Raw genomic sequence first — 16,562 nt, forward strand, 5'->3', positions numbered from 1 at the left:
TGTAGGGAGTGTGGGCTTTGTCCTGAGCAATAAGGCCCTTTAAAGGATTTTGAGCGGTGGCCTGTGATAACTCTCTTCTCTATATATTTCAGTAAGTATTTGCTGTATATTCAGTGAGTTTCGCTTTTTCATTCCTTGTGCTACCCTGGTTGATTCATATCAGAGTCTTGAACAGAACATATAAAATTGGCACTAAAAGCCAAATGAATAAAAAAGCAGTGTAATTCCTGGCCTCTACTAATTCAGAAATATCATTTATAGATGGGGCCTGTACTTAAGTTTAACATTTTCCTTTCTAAAAAAGAGATTTGTTTGTGTAGTATAAATAAGACTTGTTGAGGAGAATGTCTGTTTGGGGTAAGCTGTTTTTTTTAAACAGCTTAAGATAAAATTTATGTATCATAAAGTTCGTCTCTTTAAAGTATACAATTTAATGACTGTCTAGCATACTTATGAGGATAAGCTGTTTTAAAGCTCTTTGTATTATAGAAGCTTCCTATATCATTTGTCCTCCAATAACTGCTATGCCAGTACAGATCTTTTGTATCTACTCATTTAAAAGTGGTTTATGGCTCCTACTTTTAGTTCAGCCCCCATCCCCTCCACCCTGTGTATAAAATTGGTAGTTAAGGGGCTTCCCTGGTGGCGCAGTGGTTGAGAGTCCGCCTGCCGATGCAGAGGACACGGGTTCGTGCCTTGGTCCGGGAAGATCCCACATGCTGCGGAGCGGCTGGGCCCGTGAGCCATGGCCGCTGAGCCTGCGCGTCCTGAGCCTGTGCTCCCGCAACGGGAGAGGCCACAACAGTGAGAGGCCCGCGGACCGCAAAAAAACAAACAAACAAAAAATTGGTAGTTAAGAATTTCTTTTTGTTTTACTGTACCACTAGGCAAAAGGCCAAAAACAAGGTTTTTTTTGTATGTAGGAAAAGTAGATGGGAATAAGGGAAATGGTTTCTTTCTTATAAAAAATATATAGATGCAGGGGGTTTTTTCCTCTCCATTTTTGAGAATGAGGAAGCCTGTAAGCTGGAAAAAGGAGAAGGGGAGACCAAAGGAGGCACAGGTGAGAAGACAGAGAAGGACAATACCCAGGGAAGCCGAGTGGTGGAGAGGGAATAGTCAGGGAGCTGGGCGATGGAGAGGCTGGGAGGGAGGCAAGCCCTGTTATTTCCAACGCCGCGGAGGCCTTGGTGGTTTTTAAAAGCTGAGCATGGGCTCCACCTGCTGGCTCTATGCTTTAGGTGCAATTGATGGAGGAGATCTTGGGGTTGGAGAGAAGTGGCATTTAGCGTCTCCTCAAATCCTGCTTAAGGTTGTTTCTCTTTTGCCCTGAGCTTTCTTTCTCATGGGATCATTGTTGAGTCCATTTTTCTCTCAAATGGAGGCTGTTTTTCTCTTATGGCTCAGACCTTGTTCCCTCCATCCTTTCTTCTAGGTTTAAATCTAATATCAGACTGCATCACCCAGTGCCCTTATTGTTGCTGTCATATTGAACCCCAGGGTCACCGCCTCTCATTTCTCGATGACTATAGTTTCTTGTTTAATGTCACAATTTGCAGCACTAGTCCTGTTAATTTGTGGGCTTTCAATGTACAATTCAGGAATCCTTGCAACACCTTTGCCTCTCAGTATTTCTCTCTTCCAGTGATCTCAGCCCTCTCTGTAGCTGGCATTCCCAGAATCATACTTTAGTTTTTTAACTTTCAAAAGGTAAGACTACTTTTTTGGAGCAGTTTTCGATTCACAGCAGAATTGAGGGGAAGGTACAGCAGTTTCCCATATACCCCCTGTCCACTTCCCTCCTCAGGTTCCCCCCCCATTATCAACATCTCCCATGTACATTTGTTACAGTTGATGAACCTCCACACACATCATGTTCACCCAAAGTCCATAGTTTGCATTCGGGTTCACTCTTGGTGTTGTACATCCTGTGAGTTTGGACAAATGTATAATGACACGTATCCACCATTATAGTATCATACAGAGTAGTTTTACTGCCCTGAAAATCCTCTGTGCTCTGCCTATTCATACCTTAGTTCTTGACATTATCAATTACTGCAACTCCTTGATAATTTCAGTTCCCTGAGATCCCTCTCTGATTACCGTCTCCTATCTTTCAAGCTCATTCCTCCTAGTATGCTGACTCCAACAATCCTTCAGTCCTCATTGGTACCTTCAATTCGTTGGTCCTATTACATTTTCACTGTTCTTCACATGTTCTTGATGTTCGTGTTTCTCTTTACTGAAGCTCCCTTGTGCACACCTATAATTTCCTCACTCTTTTCTTGCTTTGTTACATTTGCAAACTTCCAACCCTGTTTTCAGTCCAATTCTCTCTCTCTGTGCCTTCATCTGGTCAGCAGAACAAGACTGAATATAAAAATACAACCTTGCTGATTGGTTTCACTTTAAATCATAACCATGAATTTCAAGTGGGCCCTTAATGTTGACGGGCAATCATTCTGTTTTCCATTCACCTAGATGACCATTTCTGAAACCTGTACTACTCTGGGTACTACCCTGCCCTTGTCATCATTTTAAGATGATGATCTTGCTTTCTACTTCAGTGAAAAAGCAAACACAGTCAGAAGAGAACTTTATTAGACTCCTACTACCACCACACCTTCCTTCCTACCTACCCACTAACACTTGTACCCATATACTCTGCCTTCCTGCCTCTTATAGATGAACTATCTGTGCTTTTTTTGTTGTTTTTGTAATATTATTTTTAAAAATTTGTCTTATTGAAGTATAGCTGATTTACAATGTTGTGTTAGTTTCTGATGTACAGCAAAGTGATTCCGTTATGTATATATATGGTTTATTACAGGATATTGAATATATTTCCCTGTGCTATACAGTCGGACCTTGTTTATCCATTCTGTATATAATATTTTGCATCTTATCTGTGCTGCTATTGCTACATCATATGGCTGAGTATGTTTAGTTTTTTAAGAAACCACCAAACTGTCTTCTAAAAGTGGCTTCACTAGCAAGGAGAGTTCCTGTTGTTCACATCCTTACTAGCATTTGGTGTAGTGGTAACTTTAAATTTGCATTTCCCTGATGACTGGTGATGTTGGAGCATCTTTTCATAAGCTTATTTGCCACCTGTAGATCTTCTTTAGTGAAGTGTCTGTTAAGGTATTTGGCCCATTTTAAAATCAGATTTTCTTATTGTTATCAGATGTGTCCTTTGCAAGTTTTTTTCCCTTCAGTCTGTGGCTTGTCTTCTCATTCTCTTGACATTGTCTTTTGCAGAGCAGTTTTAAATTTTAATGAAGTTCATTTTATCAATTACTCCTTTCATGAATTGTACCTTTGGTGTTGTATCTAAGAAGTCACAGCCAAACCCAGGGTCACTAGGTAATTCTCCTTATGATATCTTCTAGGTGTTTTATAGTTTTATGTATTACATTTAGGGCTGTGACCCATTTCAAGTTAGTGTTTGTGAAGGGTGTAAGGTCTGTGTCGATATTGATAGTTTTGCACGTGAATGTCCAATTTGTTCTAGCACCATTTGTTGAAAAGACTGTCTTTCTGTTGTATTGCCCTTGCTTCTTTGTCAAAGATCAGGTGACCATATTTCTGTGGGTCTATTTCTGGGCTCTCTGTTCTGTTCCATTAATCTATTTGTCTTTTCTCTCACCAGTATCACACAGTCTTGAATATTGTAGCTTTTATAGTGAGTCTTGAAGTTGGGTAGCATCAGTTCTCCAACTCCATTGTTCTCCTTCAATATAGCATTGGCTGTACTGGGTCTTTTGCCTCTCCATGCAAATTTTAGAATCCATTTGGCTATATCCACAAAATAACTTGCTGGGATTTTGATTGAGATTGCATTGAATCTAGAGGTCAAATTGGGAAGAACTGAATTTGGATAATATTGAGTGTTAGAATCCACGAACATGGAATATCTTTTTATTTATTTAGTTCTTCATCAGAGTTTTGTGGTTTTCTTCATATAGATCTTGTACATATTGTGAGATTTATACCTGTGTATTTCATTTTAGGAGGTGCCAATACAAAGGGCATTGTGTTTTCAATTTTGAATTCCACGAGTTCATTGCTGGTATATGCAGGAAATTGATTGACTTTTGTATGTTAACCTTATATCCTGCAATCTTGCTATAGTTATAATTGCTTATTAGTTCCAGGAGTTTTTTTGTTGATTCATTTAGATTTTCTACATAAGACAGTCATATCATCTGTGAACAAAGACAGTTTTATTTCTTCTTTCCCAATCAGTATACCTTTTCTTCTCTTTTCCTGTCTTACTGTGTTAGCTAAGTGGACTTCAGTAAATTTTGAGAAGCTGTGATAGGAGGGGACATCCTTGCCTTGTTCTTGATCTTAGCGAGAAAGCTTTGGACTTCCCACAATTAGGTATGATGTTATCTGTAGGGTTTTTTGTAGATGTGAGGAAGTTCCCCTCTGTTCCTAGTTTGCTGAGAGTTTTTATTATGAATGGGTATTGAATTTTGTCCAGTGCTTTTTTGCGTCTATTAATATGATCATGTGATTTTTCTTCTTTAACCTGTCAGTGTGGTGGATTTCATTTATTGATTTTTGAATACTGAACCAGCCCTGCATACCTGGGACAAATCACGCTTAGTTGTGGTGTATAATTATTTTTATACAGTGTTGGATTTCATTTACTAATATTTCATTAAGGATTTTTGCATCTGTGTTCATGAGAGATATTGGGCTGTAGTTTTCTTTTCTTGTAATGTCTTTGCTTTTGTTGTTAATGTAATGCTGGCATCAAAGGACAAGTTAGGAAGTATTCCCTTTGCTTCCCTTTTTGGAAGAGGTTGTAGATACTTGGTATAATTTCTTGGTATAATTTCATCAGTGAAATGATGGGCCTGGTGCTTTCCGTATTGCAAGGTTATTAAATATTGATTCAATTTATTTAATAGATACAGGTCTATTAAGATTGTCTTTTTCTTCTTGTGTGAGTTTTGGTAGATTGTGTCTTTCAAGAAATTGATTTCATCTAAGCTATCAAGTTTGTGTGCATAGAGTTATGCATAATATCCCTTTATTATCCTTTTAGGGTCCATGGGATCTGTAGTGATGCCCCTCTTTCATTTCTTTTTAAAAAAAAAAATTTATTTATTTGGTTGTGCCAGGTCTTAGCTGTGGCAGCTGGGCTCCTTAGTTGCGGCAGGTGGGCTCCTTAGTTGTGGCGTGTGAACTCTTAGTTGCGGCATGCATGTGGGATCTAGTTCCCTGACCAGGGATCAAACCTGGGCCCCCTGCATTGGGTTATTAGTAATTTGTGTTTTCTCTCTTTTTTTTTCTTAGTTAGCCTGGCAAGAGGCTGATTGATTTTATTGATATTTTCAAAGAACCAGCTTTTGGTTTCACTGATTTTTTTTTTTTCTCTATTGATTTTCTGTTTTCAGTTTTATTGATTTCTACTCTAATTTTTATTATTTCTTTTCTTCAGCTTACTCTGGTTTTAATTTGTTGTTCTTCTTTTTTCTAGTGCCCTAAGATAGGAGTTTATTGATTGTAGATCTTCATTCTTTACTAATATATTCATTCAGTTCTATAAATTTGCCTGTAAGCATTGCGTTTGCTACACCCCACAACTTTTGATAAAGTTGTATTTCGTTTTCATTTGGTTCAAAATACTTAAAACATTTCTCTTGAGATTTCTTCTTTGACCCATGTCAAAGAAGTGTGTTGTTTAATCTCCACATATTTTGGAATTCCAGCTATCTTTCTGGTACTGATTTCTAGTTCCATTCCATTGTGGTCTGGGAGTAGACATTGTATAGTTTCTTTTAAACTTGCTTGAGTGTGTTTTATGACCCAGAATGTAGCCTGTCTTGGTGAATGTTCCATGTGAACTTGAGAAGAATGTTTATTTTGTTATTGGATGAAATAGTCTATAGATGTCCATTATATCCAGTTGATTGATGGTGTTGCTGAGTTCAGCTATGTCCTTATTGATTTTCTGCCTGCTGGATCTGTCCATTTATCATAGAGAGGTGTTGAACTCTCCAACTACAGTAATTGATTTATCTATTTCTCCTTGCAGTTCTATCAGTTTTTGCCTCACATATTTTGATGCACATACACATTAAGGACTATTGTCTTCTTGGAGAATTGACCCCTTTATCATTATGTTATATCCCCCTTTCCCCTGGATAACATTCCTTGTTCTGAAATCTGCTATCTGAAATTAATGTAGCTACTCCAGCTTTCTTTTGATTAGTGTTAGATGGTATATCTTTCTTGATCCCTTTACTTTTAATCTATATATGTCTTTATTAAAATTTAAAGTGGGTTTTTTAAAAAAAATTATTTATTTTTGGCTGCATTGGGTCTTCATTGCTGCACCTGGGCTTTTTCTAGTCGTGTGAATGGGGGCTACTCTTCACCGTGGTGCGCAGGCTTCTCACTGCAGTGGCTTCTCTTATTGCGGAGCATGGGCTGTAGGCGTGTGGGCTTCAGTAGTTGTGGCATTATTGCTATTATTATTTTGAAAAATTATTATCTGTTAGATAAATTAAGAATAGGAACAATTAAAAATTTTATTTTACTTGGACTTATTCCTTCTCTAATGCTCATCCTTTTTTTAATGTGTTCTGTTTGACCTATATCATTTTCCTTACTGAAGAACTTCTTTTAACATTTTTTGTAAGGTGGGTCAACTGGCAACAGATCCCCTCAATTTTTATTTGTCCTAGAAAGTCTTTATTTCTCCTTCGCTTTCGGAATTGACTTTTTTTAAATTTATTTTTTATTTTTGGCTGTTGGGTCTTAGTTGCAGCATGTGGGATCTTTTGTTGTGGTGCGTGGGTTCTCTCTAGTTGTGGTGCATGGGTTTTCTCTTTCTAGTTGTGGCACACAGGCTCCGGAGTGCATGGGCTCTGCAGTTGTGGCATGTGAGCTCCAGAGTGCGTGGGCTCTGTAGTTTGCAGCACGCAGGTTCTCTAGTTGAGGCACACGGGCTCAGTAGTTGTGGCGCGTGGGCTTAGTTGCCCTGTGGCGTGTGGGGTCTTAGTTCCCAACCAGGGATCAAACCCGCATCTCCTGCATTGGAAGGTGGATTCTTTACCACTGGACCACCAGGGAAGTCCCTATCCTTCACTTTTGAAGGATAATTTTGTAGGGTACAGCAGTCTACATTGGTGGTGTTTTTCTCTCAACATTTAAAACATTTCACTCTACTGTCTTGTCACTTGCATGATTTCTGAGAAGTCAGATGTTAATTATCTTTGTTCCTCTGTAGGTAAGGTGTTTATTCCTCTGGGTTCTTTCAGGATTTTTCCTTTATCTTTGATTTTCTGTAGTGTGAGTATGATATGCCTTGGTGTTTTTGTTTTTGATTTTAGCATTTATCCTGCTTGGTGTTCTGAGCTTCCTGAATCTGTGGTTTGGTGCTGACATTAATTTGGGGGAAATTCTGTCATTATTGCTTCAAATTTTTCTTCTCTTCCTTTCTTCTTCTGGTATTCCCGTTACGCATGTGTTACACTTCTTGTAGTTATCCCACACTTCTTGGATATTCTGTTCCATTTTTTTTGCAGTCATTCGTTCTCTTTGCTTTTCAGGTTTAGAAGTTTCTACTGACAAATCCTCAAGCTCAGGGATTCTCTACCAGCTGTGTCTAGTTTACTAATGAGACAAAGGCATTTTTCATTTCTGTTGGTGTTTTTGATCTCTAACGTTTCTTTTTGATTCTTTTCTGTAATTTCTATTTCTTTTCTTACATTACCCATATGATCTTGCATGTTGTCTAATTTTTCCATTAGAGTCTTTAGCATATTAATCATAGTCATTTTGAATTTCTGTCTGAATTCTAACAGCTCTTCCATATCCGAGTCAGGTTCTGATGCTTGCTCTGTTTCTTTAAACTGTGTTTTTGTCTTTTAGTATGCCTTGTAATTTTTTGTTGAAAGCTGGACATGATGTCCTGGGTAAAAATAACTTAGGCAAGTAGGCCTTTAGTGATGTTGTGGAACAGTGTTGGGGAAGGGGAAGTATCCTGTTGTCCCATGATTAGGTCTCAGTTTTTTAGTAAGCCTGGGCCCCTGGGCTATGAATTTCACAAGTGCTTCTCAATGTCGGGTCCTACGTGCCACCCCTCTCCCTACCCCATCCCCTAGGTGGTAGAGGATGGCTGGAGTTGGGCATATTCCTTCCACCATGTAGAAAGTTAGAGGTAGCTGGAGTTGGGTATTTTCCTTCCCCCAGGTTAGTTAGGCTCGGATAAGACTCTAATAGGTTAGACCCTGGTTTCAAAGTGGTTAATTTACCCTCCTCCAGCTGGAAGCATGAGGGGATTTTTTCCCATCTTCACTGTGGGAACCTGGTACAGCTCCTGGAGGTAAAGCCCACAAAATGTGGTGCATCCCCCACCTAAGACTGAGACACCCCCTGTTGTTTTTGACTCCCAAAGTTGTCCACCCTGAGCCTCGAGAAGTTTGTCAGTTGCAGTTTAGGTTTTCCTAACCTGGTATTAGTTTCCGTGGAGGTTTCTACTCCTGCATTTCTGCTCTGGTAAATTGTGTTCTCTGTGTCCACTTGTCTGTTTAACTTTGGGGGAAGCAGTTTTCTCTGTAACCTCAGTTCTCTGATGGATCTAAGAAGAGTTGTTGATTTTGTTTGTTCAGCTTTTTACTTGTTAGGAAGAAGTGATGACTTTAGAAGCTCCTTACATGCTGGACCAGAAAGTATACCCTACCATCTCTACGTATTTTACTTCTTTTGTGCCTTAACGTTTTTAAAAATTATTTTTTATTTTGGCAAAAAATGCATAACATAAAATGTTGCATCTTAACCATTTTTAAATGTACACTTTTTTAGTAGTGTTAAGTATATATATACACTGTTGTCCAACCAATCTCTGGAACATTTTTTATCTTGCAGAACTGAAAGATAAAAATGGTTCTATACCCATTGAACAACAAGTCCCTATTTCCTCTTTCCCTCAGCCTCTGGCCATCACCATTCTACTTTGTTTCTATGAATTTGACTATTCCAGGTACCTCATATAAGTGAAATCATATAGTATTTGTCTTTTGTGACTGGATTATTTCACTTAGTACGTCCTCAAGGTGCATCCATGTTGAAGCGTCAGAATTTCCTTCCTTTTTAAGATTGAATAACATTTCATTGTATGTATAAACCACACTTTGTGTATCCATTCATCCACTGATGGACATTTAGGTCGCTTCCACCATTTGGCTCTTGTGAAAATGCTGCTATGAACATAGGTATGGGGACTTCCCTGGCGGTCCAGTGGTTAGGACTGTGCGCTTCCACTGCAGGGGGCCTGGGTTTGATCCCTGGTTGGGGAAGTAAGATCCCACAAGCTGCACGGTGTGGCCAAAAGAAAAATTAAAAAAAACAGGTGTGCAAACATCCCTCTGAGATCATTCTTTCATTTTTTGGATATATATTCAGAAGTGGAATTGCTGGATCATATGATAATTAGTTTTTAATTTTTTGAGGAACCACCATCATGTTTTTCCATAGTAGCTATTTTCCCACCAACAGTGTACAAGGGTTCCGGTTCTCCACATCTGTACACGTTTTGTTTTTTGAAAGTAGTCGTCCTTGGATATCATCTTTGGAGAAATGTCTATTCAAGTCCTTTTCCCATTTTTAAATCAGGTTCTTTTTCGCTGTTAAGTTGTAGAAGTTCTTTATATGTTCTGCTTATTAATGCCTTATCAGATATATGATTAATATCTATTCTTAACAAGGTCTAAAGTCAGTTATAACAACACTATCCTCTTCGCAAAGAATATAACATTCTAAGAACACTTGAATTCTGATTTCTCTCTTTATGATTTACATGTTATTATTGTTTAGTGTTTCAGTTCCACTTTGGGGAGAAGGAGCAGGATAAAACCAATCCCTAATTGATTTTTATTGTTTAACTGAATCAGTCAGTGCTTGTCTGGGTTAATTTCTTTTCCTTCTTGCATCTAATGCCTTCTTTAAATGATCAGTTTCTGTATTCTGAAGTACCTCTATCAATAGTTTTTTCAGTGATAAACACTTAAATTTTTATTTTCCTTTTGTTCTCAAAGTATTTCTGACTAATTATATCTTTCTTTCATAGTTTCTCTTGGTATTTACTTCTAGGAGATTTACTTCTAGGTTAGTTATTTTTTCTTAGAACTTTTAAAGATGTTATCATGTCTTTTTTTTTTTTTTTTGTTATCATGTCTTATCTTCTTGACGTCCACTTAAAAGTTTCTGCTGAGAATCCAGTTCAGTTGTTATTTCTTCATGGAATATTTGCTCCCCCCCACCCCTTACTGCTTTTAAAATATCTTGTGGTATTCTGCTGTATCCTTATGATGCTTCTAGGTGCAGATTTTATTTTTATCCGTCTTGGGTTGGACTTTGCTTCCTGAATATCGAACGGTTGGTCATGTAAATGAGGCATTTTTCTGTGTCTTTTTGCCATGCTGCCATTGGTGGCATTCTTCGTTAGGGTGAAACTAGGCATCAGCCATAAAGAACCAGTGTTTTCCTGCAGGTTTAGTCAAATTCAGTCATTCAACAAATTTCAACACCTGCCATGTTCTAGGCACAAGAATTACATATGGGAACTCTTTACAACTGGGAGCTGAAGTGGAGATTTTAGATTTGCTGCCTGACATGCTTTCTGCTTTTCTTCTGTAGACTGATAATGGTCTCGAGCTGCCAAAGAAGGTTGTGGATGCCAAGAGAAAGGTAACCGTTTCTCATCCCCTCGAGTGGAATTGGGTGCCTCTAGGAGCCCACATTGGCTGGCAGTAGACATGGCTGAATTTACAAGCTACAAGGATACTGCTTCCAGCCGCCACCTGCGGTTTAAGTTACAGAGTCTAAGCCGCCGTCTTGATGAGTTGGAGGAAGCCACAAAAAACCTCCAGAAAGCAGAGGATGAGCTCCTGGATCTCCAGGACAAGGTGATTCAGGCAGAAGGCAGCAACTCCAGCATGTTGGCTGAGATTGAAGTGCTGCGTCAGCGAGTGCTGAGAATCGAAGGCAAGGATGAGGAAATCAAGAGAGCAGAGGATCTCTGTCAGCAGATGAAGGAGAAACTTGAAGAGGAGGAAAACCTCACCCGGGAGCTGAAATCTGAGGTTGAGCAGCTTCAGAAACGAATGGCTGAACTGGAGAAGCTAGAGGAGGCCTTTAGCAGGAGTAAGAGTGACTGCACCCAACTGTGTTTGAGCCTGAATGAGGAGAGAAACCTGACGAAGAAAATCTCCTCTGAGCTGGAAATGCTCAGGGTCAAAGTGAAAGAACTAGAATCTTCTGAGGACCGGCTGGACAAAACTGAGCAGAGTTTAGTGTCAGAGTTAGAAAAGCTGAAATCACTAACTCTGACCTTTGTAAGTGAGAGAAAATACTTGAATGAAAAGGAGAAGGAAAACGAGAAACTGATAAAAGAGCTCACTCAGAAATTGGAGCAGAACAAAAAAATGAACCGAGATTATACAAGGAATGCTTCTAACCTTCTGGAAAGGAATGACCTACGAATTGAGGATGGTATCTCTTCCACACTGCCATCCAAAGAATCAAGAAGGAAGGGAACTCTGGACTATCTAAAGCAGGTAGAGAATGAAACAAGAAACAAATCAGAAAATGAAAAGAACCGAAATCAGGAAGACAACAAAGTAAAAGACCTTAACCAAGAGATTGAGAAACTTAAGACACAAATCAAACATTTTGAATCTTTGGAGGAAGAGCTTAAGAAAATGAGGGCCAAAAATAATGACCTTCAGGATAATTACCTAAGTGAACAAAATAAAAACAAACTCTTAGTCAGCCAGCTGGAGGAGATAAAGCTACAAATCAAGAAACAGAAAGAATTAGAGAACGGGGAGGTAGAAGGGGAAGATGCTTTCCTGTCCAGCAAAGGCAGGCACGAGAGGACTAAGTTTAGAGGGCAAGGGAATGAGGCACCTGTGTCCAAGCAGACACCCCGGGAACTGTCCCCTCAGCATAAGCGGGAAAGGCACCGAAACAGGGAATTTGTTCTCAACAATGAAAACTGTCCTCTGAGCAACAGGCAGGTTTCCTCTCCCAGCTTTACCAACAGGAGGGCAGCCAAAGCTTCCAACACAGGGGCAGGTGCAGACAGTGGGACTCAGGAGACAAAGAGAACTGAAGATCGATTCGCATCTGGCTCCGCTCAGAGTGAAGGGAAGAAGTCCAGGGAACAGCCGTCAGTGCTGAGCCGCTACCCGCCAGCTGCTCAGGAGCACAGTAAAGTTTGGAAGGGCACTCCCAAGCCAGGTGCTGAGAGTGGGCTGAAGGGGAAAGTAGAGAAGACGACACGAACATTTAGTGATACCACCCATGGATCTGTTCCCAATGACATATCAGGGAGAGGTGACAAGGCTTCTGACACCTCCACCGAGGCCCTCTTTGGCAAGAGGGGGCAGGTGCCTGGCAATGGAAGTCAAATAACTCAGGCTGCAGACTCTGGCAGTTCTAAGGCCATGGGAGCTCTGGTAACACCTAGAAGATCTTCCTCAGAAGGGCTCTCTAAGGGGAAAAAGGCTGCCAACGGCCCAGAGGCTGATACCAGTTTCCCAAATTCCAAGGCTTCACCTTTATCAAAGTATCCTTATAGCTCCAGAAGCCAAGAGAACATCCTTCAGGGCTTTTCAACCCCAAATAAAGAAGGAGTTGATCAACCCATAGCAGTTGTGATGGAAGACAGTAGTCAGCATGAGGCCCTGAGGTGTCGAGTCATCAAATCCAGTGGCAGAGAGAAGCCAGACTCAGATGACGATATGGACATGGTGTCTCTTGTTACTGCCAAATTGGTAAACACAACCATTACTCCAGAGCCCAAGCAACAGCCCAACTCTAGAGAAAAGGCCAAATCCCGAGGGGGACTTAGAACCTCCCTCTTTGAGAATGATAAAGATGTGGGAACAGAAAATGAATCTGGGAAAACTGTCAGAGCCTCCACCAATGCCGTGGAGCTCCCAGAGGCCAATGGTGCCGGGGTAAAAAGCCAGCGGCCCTTCAGCCCCAGAGAGGCCTTGCGATCTAGAGCCATCATCAAACCTGTCATCATTGATAAGGATGTGAAAAAAGTCATGGGAGGATCCGGAACCGAGGCCACATTGGCAAAACAGAAGTCTGCTTCCAAACCAGGGCCAAACAAAGTGACAAGCAGTATAACTATCTACCCCTCTGACAGCAGCAGCCCGAGAGCCGCTCTAGGCGAGGCCCTGCGGGAGAGGCACACGTCCACCAGCAACATCCAGGTTGGGCCACCAGAGCTCACGTCGGTTAGTAACCATGTCAGCTCCCCCTTTGAGCTCTCCATTCACAAACATGACATCACCCTGCAGTTCACAGAAGCTGAAAGAATGGGAGATGGGGCCCCGAAGAACAGGCCAGAAACGGTAGTCTCTCGGAGCAGCATTATAATCAAGCCATCAGATCCTGTGGAGAGGAACAGCCATGCACCCACAGCGGAGACAATCAGATGGAAAAGCCATAGTGGCCCTTTAGAAGTGGGCTCTTCAGATGCCAGACACGTTACTGTGAGAAACGCCTGGAAGAGTAGGCGAGACTTGAACTCTTTAGAAGACCCCCCAACTCGAATAGGTAAAAATGTGGAATCTACCAACACCTACATCCAGAGATCTTCCACAGACTATTCAGACCTTGAAGGGCCCAGCTCATACCTTTTGGAGCAGGGCACCCGAAGGGTAGGCAACTCAGGGGATGCCCCCGAGCTCTCCTCCAGAAGGACCCAAAGCAGCCTCACCGTGTCAGAGGTGCTCACTCGTCGGAATCGGGTAGGAGATGCCGTCACGGCTGAAGCCTGGAACCACTTGGCAGGCATGGTAAGTCCCACTTCTTTCCCTCTCTCCTGTTCTCCTTCCACTTTCCCCTTTTCTCCTTTACTTTCTTTTTTGCTCCCCTCTGCCCTGGCCTGTGTGACTCAGGATTATGGAGACTGTGGGGCTGAGAAACACTGAATAGAACTGGGTAGGTCAGAGAACTGTTGAAAATAATGTGGATTTGGCCTTAAAGAAGAATGAAGTGCCTTGAAGAAGGTATTTGGCGGAGAGCAGCATGAATTTCCAAAATCTTTTCCCCAATTTGTCTCCTTCATTTTGCCTTCACATATGAAGGCTACAAAAAAGGAGAGAGATGTGGCCTCTGTTCTCTTGGTTTGCCAGGGTCGCCAAAGGAGCTCCCCTTATAGCCCCACAGAGCAGTACCTAGAAGCACAAGAATCAGCTGCAGCTGTTGGGAGGTTCTGGGTAAAAGGAGGAAGCACAGTGGCTTTCTGTAGAGCAGAGATGGAGCCAAGGAAATGAGTTCTTGGCTGCCTCAGTTTAGACAGATCTTTGCCAGCTGCTGGCATGTAGGGGCTGAGGACAGCTGGGGCTTACACTGGGCCTACTTGGATAAGCTTTATGCCCGAGCACCACTTTTTGTCCCAGACACCTATCTAGCCCATTATGTCATCAGTCTGAGGGCAGGGCTGGTTCAGTGTGGTTTGTTACTGGATAGACAAATCTAGAATCTCTCCTTATATGAGGGTCAGAGTGCCAGAACAACATATGAAGGGGAAGCCCCCAGGAGTGTCTCTTAGATGTGAGTCCTGTGATGAAGAAAGATATTTTTGACCTAGAGATCGTTCCCTTCTTTTATTATCTGTTTAAATATTTATTTTTGGCCGCGTCGGGTCTTAGTTGCGGCACATGGGATCTTTCGTTGCGGTGTGTGGGCTTCTCTCTAGTTGAGGCGCGCGGGCTCTAGAGCATGCAGGCTTAGCTGCCCCGTGGCATGTGGGATCTTAGTTCCCCAACCAGGGATTGAACCTGCGCCCCCTGCATTGGAAGGCGGATTCTTAACCACTGGACTACCAGGGAAGTCCCTGTTCCTTTCTTTTAAAAGGCAGGTGGTGACTGTGTGTTAAGTTGAAAAGCCCTGAGCCTTTACAGGGTACTTTAAAGCACTTCCCCACCCGCTATCTTATTCAGTCTCTCCAACAGCCCTGGTATGTGTGTGGGGATGTAGATGTTTTAGATGTAGAAACTGAGGGTCAGCAACACAAAGGGTCTCTTCACCAAGGCCACCCAGGTGAATTACTGGAAGAGCTAAGATTTGAATCCAAGATTCTTGTCTCTAAATCCAATGCTCTTTTTTACCTTGCCAACCAGACTTTCTCACTCATACTTATAGTCTTTGATCTGCATTAGCTGGGGAGGAGCAACAAGAACATTAAAAAGGCAGAATTCTGGTAGAAGAGGAGTGCAGAGAAAGTTGAAGCCAAAACTGTGGATGTCTGAGAAATATAGGGCGAGGGGCACATATGAGACGAGATATGATAGGAAAGGTATACGTGAGCTTTTTGGTAGTCTGTAGGTGGGAAGTAGGATAAGAGCTGTCCAGCTTCCTTTTCATACTTCCCTGCCTCTCCAGCGAGCAAATGGCTCTGACCCTGAGAGGCCTGCAGCCTGCACATGCAACACTCCAGTAATGCTGGCCCCTACTTGGAGGTCCCACTCCAGTGGCCCTGTTCCCGGTCCTGTCCCCTTTTAGGGCTCCTGTTCAGCTGTGAGCCTCCCAGTCTACCCTAGGAGCTCTCAGCAGCTTGGAGTTGGTAGGTGGAACTTTGATATTGGCCAGTCCTTTGCAGTTCTGCTGTGGTCGGTCTGCACCACATCTCCCTCTGTTAGAGAGGGCCACTGGGGTGGGGAGTGAGGGTGTCTTATTATTCACTGTATTGTTCTCTGCAGCTGACTTTTGTCATCTGTTGGCACAGGAGGAAGGTGACGACTGCACACTCAGTGTCTACAGGCGACTGCACAACTCCCTCGAAAGGTCTGAACTGTCTGCAAAGCCGGGGTTGCCCGAGCCTGGGCGACCCCGGGCTGAGGAACGGTTACGGCCAAACAGGCCCTGTGCTGAGGAAAACTGAGCCAGCTGGTGAGGTCTGCCGTCTCCTCTGCTCCTGCTTCTCAGCTCTTGCGCCTTCCTGCCCTGTGAAGGAGCCAGGCTAGAAACCAGGCCTTGGCTGGGAGACTGGCAGAGAGCCAGGCTGTGGCTCCTTTTTTGCCAGTTGGCCAGAGGGAATCAGAAACTACAAGCTGGACATGGTCACCCAGGGCCAGCCTTCCCTGATGCATGAGTCTTCTCTCCTTGTCCCTGTCCCCCAGGTAGGATGGGCCACTCTGGCCCCCAAATGAGGAAAGACATAGAAACCCCTTGTATCCCCACCACACAACAGCAGCCAAATCTCTTCTCTGCTCCTTGGTGGGTTCTGTGTCATAGGGCAACCCCTTCTGTGGTTAACGTTCTGATTTCTTAGTCTCCTCACTGCATTCAGCTCACTCCTCATTTGCCCCAGGGGCCTATGCACCCACCAGCCATCAGCTCCATCTAGGGGGTTCCATTTCTTCCCCTGTGGAGCTCCTCAGACTTTTACAGGGGTTTATGGAACTACCCTTAAGGTTGAAGTTTCTCTGACTTGGCCCCCGGGCTGACCATTGATTCCTGGGGGCAGAGCACACGGGTACCCACCTACTAGAATGACATCACTACCCCCCTGCCCC

General features: G+C 42.5%; 1 protein-coding gene across 1 annotated transcript in view; it reads left to right on the forward strand.

Annotated features, from left to right (window-relative positions):
- The window catches only part of LUZP1 (leucine zipper protein 1), a 78,245-nt gene extending 62,317 nt beyond the window's left edge, over positions 1–15,928 (forward strand). Inside the window, exons 3-4 of the mRNA XM_007459192.1 lie at positions 10,660–13,838; positions 15,773–15,928. Coding sequence (XP_007459254.1) covers positions 10,779–13,838; positions 15,773–15,928 — 3,216 coding nt within the window. The 5' untranslated portion in view covers positions 10,660–10,778. The remainder of the gene's footprint in view (positions 1–10,659; positions 13,839–15,772) is intronic.
- Positions 15,929–16,562: the final 634 nt, after the last annotated feature.

The sequence above is a fragment of the Lipotes vexillifer genome, unplaced genomic scaffold (assembly GCF_000442215.2).
Source record: "Lipotes vexillifer unplaced genomic scaffold, Lipotes_vexillifer_v1.1 scaffold496, whole genome shotgun sequence".
NCBI classification, from domain to species: Eukaryota; Metazoa; Chordata; class Mammalia; order Artiodactyla; family Lipotidae; genus Lipotes; species Lipotes vexillifer.